The sequence below is a fragment of the Lactuca sativa genome, chromosome 5 (assembly GCF_002870075.4).
Source record: "Lactuca sativa cultivar Salinas chromosome 5, Lsat_Salinas_v11, whole genome shotgun sequence".
Taxonomy (NCBI): domain Eukaryota; kingdom Viridiplantae; phylum Streptophyta; class Magnoliopsida; order Asterales; family Asteraceae; genus Lactuca; species Lactuca sativa.
In genome coordinates this window covers 219,841,023-219,849,800 of record NC_056627.2, presented here as the reverse complement: position 1 = coordinate 219,849,800, position 8,778 = coordinate 219,841,023, and the positions used below count along the sequence as shown (strand labels likewise).

The 8,778-nt window shown below is 40.5% G+C and overlaps 1 protein-coding gene across 1 annotated transcript; it reads right to left on the bottom strand.

Annotated features, from left to right (window-relative positions):
- Nucleotides 1-6,973: 6,973 nt before the first annotated feature.
- LOC111883699 (uncharacterized) lies at nucleotides 6,974-8,127 on the bottom strand. Its single transcript, XM_023880023.1, has 2 exons — nucleotides 7,531-8,127; nucleotides 6,974-7,414 (listed from the first exon to the last, which is right to left on the bottom strand). Exons 1-2 carry the CDS (start codon nucleotides 8,125-8,127, stop codon nucleotides 6,974-6,976), a joined length of 1,038 nt encoding a protein of 345 aa, XP_023735791.1.
- Nucleotides 8,128-8,778: the final 651 nt, after the last annotated feature.

The window sequence follows — 8,778 nt, the reverse complement described above, 5'->3', positions numbered from 1 at the left end:
GCGGGCAGAGCTTCGGTTTGGGAATCGCACTTCTCGAGATCTTCAGGGCTTCGAAACTTGCTTCGGGGTACAAATGGCACACAAAACGATGCAAAACGGGAGAGAGAAGAGAGAAAAATAGCAAATGAGCCGGCTGCCCTCGCATCCTATTTATAGGAGGCTGGAGCCTCGGATTACGCGGGGCGTACTGCCTCAGAAACGTCATTTCTTACGTATCCGAAGACTCGAGAGTGAGGCGGTGCATGCATCGGGGTACGTGGGGCGTACCTCGGATCAGATCTGTGACTCCTTCGGATAAACATCCGAATTAAAGATTAAATTTAAATCTTAATTATTTAATAAACTTCAGAAATTCATATCTTCTTCATACAAACTCCGTTTTAGACATTCTTTATATCCACGCGTAGGTGAGACTACGGTCTACAACTTTCATTTAGACTCCGTTGGCTAATTTTGACTTTATTTTTATTATTTATTTTTAATAGGCCGGGACAGAAAATTTCGCTATAATTTCATAACTTCTTCGTTTGACGTCCACTCTCGCCTAACTTTTCATCGCTTCGATACCAACAATGAGATATTCGATTCTCATTTAGATTGCTTCGGCTAAAAACCGCTCGATCTCAAATCGAGTATTTCGGGCTGCCTACCGTTAAGTCGAAACTTAGAAAAATCATAACTTCCTCATACGAAGTCAGATTTGGACGTTCTTTTTATGCACGCTCATGGTTTAACGTATTCTACGACTTTCATTTAGATTGCTAAGGCTAAATATCGCTCTAACGTAAATTCACTTTTTACGACGCGCTGTGTCGTGCCTGTTCTGTCGCGAAACTTCGACAGGTCATAACTTCTTCGTTATAACTCGGATTTCGGCGTTCTTTATATGTACGGAAACCTTGTAACATATACTACAACTTGTTTAAGATTAATACTTCTAGATAATCTTCCATCAAGAAGTCATTTTTGACGCCTATCGTCTCTAAATTGACTAGCCTTGACCTACGGGCGTTACAATTATCTCCCCCTTAGGATGATTACGTCCCGGAATCATCAAAGAAATAGGACTTGCATAATGATTCCACACGTAATTTATTCATCCTAGGTAATAACCGTAACTTCTATGTTTCCTCGAAAGAGTATTTAACTCTATGGATTTCTTGATCGCAGAAGATGCCCAATCTTGCATCTGCTTATCATACTATGTTGTACTTTCAATCGTAACCTTCAAGTTACCAAATAAGTCGTTATTATGGACTCCTTCTTCTTCTCAGGATAATTACTTTCATTTATCTATTGTAACAAACCGATGGGTCGTGCTCTATCGACCTCTCATCGCACGATGCGACGCTTAGACTCGGTCTCTAATGAAGTTAAATTCCAGAATGGAATATACCTTCCTACATAATCTAATGTGATATAATCACATTTCAGCATGTAGCATTTCTACCTGCAAACTTCTTTTAACAACGAGCGCGACACTATCAATCGCATTAACTCCAACCTTCTGACTTAAGTCAGATGTTACATCTAACTTGGTCCTCTAGACCACGTAACATACTCCTCGTAGTCGAACTCAAATTTAAATACGACCACTAGGGTCGGAACAAGAACCATATTACTAGTCATTACCGAAACAATGGTAATGACATACCAAAATAAAATGGAATCAATCACTAGTTTCTTGGTAACCTTGTGACTTTCCCTGATCCAAGTGCGAGTCTTGTGCTTCCGGTAGTATATGCATCTACTACCTTTCACACCTACTCATACTCGTCACAAGTATTGTCCCGCAGTCGACCAAGTCACCATTCAAGAAAATCACATAATCAATCAACACATCAGATAGCAAAACTAGGGTTTATATAATTTCTTGAAACGATTACACAAAGGTTCAAGTTCACCCTATACTACGCCTCTAGTAGGCTACACCACATGTTACTTTTCATATTGTTACTTTATAACTTGATCTTTGGATATAAAATCCTCATTCCAGATTCCTTGCATTACCATCTGGTTCATCAAGGATCATGTGGAATGCTTTTGGCTTTGGTGGTGCAGTTGGACTTATACCCTCTTCTCTTCTTGGGCAGTTTTGCTTGAAGTGCCCTTCTTCGCCACACTTAAAGCAGACTTCTCTTTTGGTTGGGCATTTGCTGGCGTAATGACCAGTCTTCCCGCATTTAAAGCAGGTCATTTCTTTAGAGCATTCCCCGATGTGCTTCCTTTTGCACTTGTCACACCATTATGCTCCTTCTTCGAGCTTCTTCGAATCATACTTCGAAAATTTTCTATTCTCATCGGACCTTGAAGATCCTTCCATCTTTCTTTTCTCACCCACCTCGTTTCTCTCCAGTCCCCTTTCCTTTAACTGGGTCTCCACATTTTTAGCTGCTCGGATTGCTGTCTTCAAAGTAGTTGCCATCTTGACTGTCGGGCCAAAGTCGGTAGGCAGTCCATTTGCGAACCTCTCAATTTTTGAGAGTTCGGTTCCACTAAGTATGGAAATAACTTCATCTTTTCGGTAAATGCAGTAACATAATCACCAATGCTCAATTTACCTTTCTTCAGGTTCTGGAATTCATTGTTCAGATCAATTAGATCTATCTCTGAGCAGTACTGCATCTTTAACTGCTCCATGAATGATTCCCAAGACATCTTCAGGGCTTCCCCTCAAGGCATCATATCTGCCAGTAACTTCCACCAGCTCAAGACTCTGGTCTTCAGTTGTCTAACTGCAAAGACAGTCTTCTGTTTGTTGCTACAGTCGCAACTCTCAAACACCATCTCCATTTTGGAGATCCAGTCCATAGTCTCAACAGGCTTTAGGCTTCCAGAAAGACTTGGCGGCTTGGCGCCCAAGAAATTTTTATACATACGCCCATCCCTGTTTCTTTCCCTTTCCGGGTCATTGCTTTCTACCACTGGGGGTTCTGCTCGTCTAACCGTCCCACTGTAGTTACCACCCTCTGAATGCCTTCCATTCACTTCAGGCTCTTCCATTTGAAGTGACTCTTCCTCACGATTCTGTTGGAGTAATAGCCTTGTCTCCTCCATTTGGCGATCCAACATCATATGTATCATCGCTTGTATCCCAGCCATCGTCATTGGCTCTGGTGCTGCGGCTACAACAGGTGCTTGCTCAACCACAGGTGGTTGATTCCTGTCTTCGTTCACATTTCCTACTCCACTTCTGGTTCTTACCATTTTTGATCTACACACCAAATAAGGTGAATTCAGATCCTCAATCACGACATATAATTAAATCATCCTTATTACTCCGAAACGTTTACATGCTAGTTCTAATATCGTAGCCGTACGCTTAGAATCCTAAACACATAAACCTTCAGATCCGGTTGGCAACAAACCGTAGATCCGAACAAATAATATCATAAATGGCAACATATAACGTTTAGCACGTAAAAGCATTTTAGGCAACTTTCCTAAAATAAACTAGTGCTCGTGTCTAAAATCCAACAGACACACATCTCAAAATTCCACTTAGCATCCTAAGTTTAAGTCTAGAAATCCTACAAATTCCTAGTTCGCTTAAACTAATGCTCTGATACCAACTGTGACATCCCCATTTTCAAGGCCAAAAAAGACCGATTTGGTTTATGCTTTGTTTTATAAAATCAGAGTAATCTTTCAAAGATACGGTTGCGGAATTTGTTCCCAAAACAAGATATGATAATAACTTATCAAAACATTTCTCAAAGAGAATGTATTTTCATTTAATAATAAAACCTCGGGATGTCATGTTCCGATACAGACATATAAGCATAAACAGAACTTACATTTTATTACACAATTGATTTATATCTCCTTTAAATCTCTCTGTGAAATATGTCTTCGTATTAATACTTGTGATTCAAAGAAAACTGAGTGGGTCAGGCTTGGGAGCCTGGTGAGCATATACGGTTTTCATCCCACAATGTTATATCATATATTTATAAATATAGAACATTAGAACTTGCACAATTTCACCATATAAAGGCAACTCTTAACCCACCCCATCGATCCTCACAATGACACGATCTAAACCCTCATATCTAAAATTTTCCTCTTTACCTGATCCCTACTCATGGATCTAAAACTATCCTCTTCACCTGATCCATACTCACAGATCTAAAATTACCTGATCCATACTCACGGATCTAAAACTACCTGATCCATACTCACGGATCTAAAACTAACCTCCTGATCTGATCCATACTCCCGGATCAATAATTGTACCTAATCCATACTCCCGGAATAAGGACAATTAACTATACCCAAATCCTGATCTGATCCATACTCCCGGATCTATAACTGTGCCCAATCCATACTCCCGGACTAGGGACAATTAACTATACCTTAATCCTGATCTGATACATACTCCCGGATCAATAATTGTGCCCAATCCATACTCCAGGACTAGGGACAATTAACTTAGTCTTAATCCATACTCCCGGACTAATAACAAGTTTTATCTCTTTACCTGATCCATACTCCCGGATCTAAAATTAACCTCTTGATCTGATCCTACTCACGGATCTAAAACTAACCTCTTGATCTAATCCTACTCACGGATCTAAAACTAACCTCTTGATCTGATCCTACTCACGGATCTAAAACTAACCTCTTGATCTGATCCATACTCACGGATCTCATCTACCCATGTCCTACCTAACATATTTGTAGATAAATATATATGTTTTTATACGTAGTTTAAAACCTGTATAGCGTTCTCATTCAATACCTATTCCACATAACAGATGAGACACACCCACATAACACGTATTTCATAGAGAATAAATCAGATCTATGAGATAGAAGGATGTGAATATTCATTCACACACATAACAACAAAATTATACACATAACACGTACTTCGTATAAAATACTTCATAATTATGTGTTAGAAGAAAGTAACCACACACTCACTTGATCAAAAGATGATCGGACAACACTGCAGCTTGCAGAAGTAGTAATCCTCAGCAGATCTGGGAGATCTCTACAAAAATCGAACTTCATACGAATTCCGTTTTCGACGTTCTTTATATCCACGTGTAGTTGAGACTACGCTCTACAACTTTTGTTTAGACTCTGTCGGCTAATTTTGACTTTTGTTTATTATTTATTTTTAATAGGCCGGGACAGAAAATTTCGCTATAATTTCATAACTTCTTCGTTTGACGTCCGCTCTCACCTAACTTTTCATCGCTTCAATACCAACAACGAGATCTTCGATTCTCGTTTAGATTGCTTCGGCTAAAAACCGCTCGATCTCAAATCGAGTATTTCGGGCTGCCTACCGCTAAGTCGAAACTTAGAAAAATCATAACTTCCTCATACGAAGTCAGATTTGGACGTTCTTTTTATGCACGCTCATGGTTTAACATATTCTACGACTTTCATTTAGGACACAACCTAGCCCCTGATTGGATGCATCACAATACACCACAAAATCTTCTATACCTTCAGGAAGAGACAAGATAGGCGCGCTGCACAGGGCTTGCTTCAGCGTTCAGAATGCAGTGTCTTGTTTCTCTTCCCAGCTAAAAGTTATGCCCTTCTAAGTCAGGGTGCTAAGCGGCTTAGCAATTCTGGAGAAGTTTTGTATACGCCTGTGGTAGTAACCAGCAAATCCTAGAAATTGATGCATCTCTGAAGGCGTTCTAGGTGCTGACCAGTTCTCATTCGCCCTTATTTTAGAAGGGTCTACATGTATTCCTTCTTCGCTGACCATGTTACCAAGGAAGTTTACCTTCCTAATCCAAAATTCACAGTTTGAAAATTTTGCATAAAGCTTTTCCGACCTCAATGTTTCTAAGACTTGTCTCAGGTGCTGGCTATGATCTTCCTTACTCCACGAGTAGATAAGTATATCATCTATGAATACTATCAGGAATTTGTCTAGGAAGGGCCGGCACACCCGATTCATTATATCCATGAATACTGTGGGTGCATTCGTTAGACCGAAGGGCATTACTACAAACTCGTAGTGACCATAACGAGTTCGAAATGTTGTTTTGGGAACATCTTGCTCATGAACTCATAACTGGTTATACCCCGATCTTAGGTCTATCTTTGAAAAGTAGCTGGCTCCTTGGAGTTGATCGAAGAGGTCATCTATTCGCAGGAGAAGGTATCGGTTCTTAATAGTTGGCTTGTTCATTACGCGGTAGTCTATGCACATGCAGAACGATCTGTCTTTCTTTTTCACAAACAAGACCGATGCTCCCTAGGGTGAAGAGCTCGACCTGTTGAATCCTTTATTGAGTAGTTCATTTAATTGGCTGGATAACTCTTGCATTTCTGTTGGTGCTAGGCAATACGGGGATTTGGCTACGGGGGTAGCTCCAGGGATTAAGTCGATTCAGAACTCGACTTGACGTTCAGGAGGGACTCTTGGAAGATCTTCAGGGATGATATTAGGAAAATCAAAGAGTTCGGGAATGCTCTCAAGGTCTTTTACTTCTTGTTTTCCGTTGACAACATGGGCTAGGAATGCGTGACACTCTTTTCGTAGGTATTTTTGGGATTTGATGCATGAAATGATGCGGAGATTTGAAATGAGTTTGTCGCCATAAATAACGAGGGATTCACCATTTGGCAGATTGAGGCAAATAGCTTTTTCATAGCTAAGGATGTCAGCACGATGAGGACTCAACCAGTCCATGCCAATAATGACGTCGAAGCTTTTTATGGAGACTATAAGGTCGATTGGGAAAGAATAGTCGTTTAGAGTAAGGGTAGAACCTATGAATATATCGTTAGTGCTTTCTTTCTTCCCGTTAGCCATTTCAGTAGTGAATGTTTCGTTTAGTGGTTGTGGTTTGTGTTTGAGTAAGTGGTTAAATTTATGGCTAACAAAGCTCCTCTCCGCACCACTATGAAATAGTATGCATGTATAAGAGTTATTGAAAAGGAACACACCCATGACTACTGTGGGGTCAGCTATTGCCTCCTCCTGTCCCATTGCTAGCACTCACCCTGTGTTACCAGCATCTATTGCCTTAGGGCAATTCCTCTTGTAGTTCCTGGTTTCACCACACCCATAACAAGCCTGGCCTATTCCAGTTTCGGGGGTTTGAACATTAGGATGTGCAGGTGTCTTGCAGAAATGAGTTGTATTCGCTTTCTTGTTACAACTAGTGCATCGTAATTCTTGACACAGTCCATGATGATGGAAGTTACATTTGTTGCATTTCGAGAGGTTCCCAGTGTATCGACTGGGAGGTGTTTGAGTAGTAGGAACAATAGCAGGAATAGTAGCAACATGAACTGCCACAGTTTGCTGTTTCTTGGAGGGATCTTGAGATGACTGCCCTTTTCTCTTGTTCCAAAATTTCTTCTTGCCACTACTTTCCTTGGGCTGCTCAAGGATAGCTGTCACAGAATCTTGGCGATCTCCATGGTCTATCAGCGTCTGCGCCAAATGCTTTGCACTATCAAAAGTGAGTGGATTGGCAGCTATGACTTTCCTTTAGTCAGGGGTTTTAATCCCCAAATGTATCTCTCCACCTTCTTACTCTCTGGGGTGACCATCCCGGGACAAAGAACAGCTAGGTCACTGATCCTAGCAGTATAAGCAGCGATGTCAGAGCCCTTCATCTTTAGGTTCCAGAGCTCCTGCTCTAGTTTTTTCATCTCGCCCCTTGTGCAATATTCTGCTAACATGAGTTCTTTCAAATCATCCCAACTCATAGCATTGGGTATCGGGAGAGTCAGGGACTTGACTTGGCTGTTCCACCAAGTGAGGGCTCGATTTGTGAAAGTGCATGCTGCAAATTTCACTTTGCTAGACTCGGGGCACACACATATCTCGAATATTGATTCGGTCTTCTCGAACCAACGGGTTAAAACATTGACACCTCCAGTTCCATCAGAGGACTTGGGTTTATCGTTTGTGAAATCCTTGTAGGAGCACTCCCTTGGGTGCCCTTGACTATTTCCTTGATTGGAAGGGTTGGCACCACTATTCGCCCCGCTAGTACCACTTGCGTGGATCTGCGACATAGTGGCAGCCACGATGGCTGTCACTACTGCTTGGAAAACAGCATGGTCATACCGAGGAGGTGGCAGCGATGGTGGATTCGTTGGAGGGTTAGTTTTCTTCCTATTGGACTTCTTCGGAGGCATCTTTTTCTAAAAAGATTCAAGAGGAAATGACGATAAGTCCTCTATAGTGGTCAGGAGTTAGGTATTATTGAACAAGATATATCTTAGTCCTAAACGCATCATATCCGGACTTTATAGTGCACTACCAGCGATATGCAATAGAGGTTTACTAACATAAGCAAGTAATCGTAGATTTTCAATTGTGAGAATTAGTAATACTTGTAATAAATCTATGTAATGTTATAGTGCCATAAAATACACCTATAGTATTTTTACTTTATGTTTGGTTCCATATTTTCTCTTTGTATATAGTGTTGGTATGTTTTAGAGTTGTCGCAACACCACAGTCACTCCTAAACACATATTGATCGTATCTCGAATAAATATAGTTGATCAAGTTATACTTATTCCATATATGATTACATAACTATCCAGGTTTATCTGTAGTGTCGAACTCATCCTAAATACTTTTATGTAGTTCTTACTATGATATTGTTTCTAGTGTGTATGTATATTCGTATACTTTTTGTAAAATACTTATATTTTAAAAGTATACTTTTAGTTCAGAGCGCTTCGGCCCCATAGTGTTCATAGTTGAATATCTTGTAAGGTTTGGTATACTTAGTTCACTATAAACAATGCTCTGATACCAATCTGTCACACCCTTAAAAC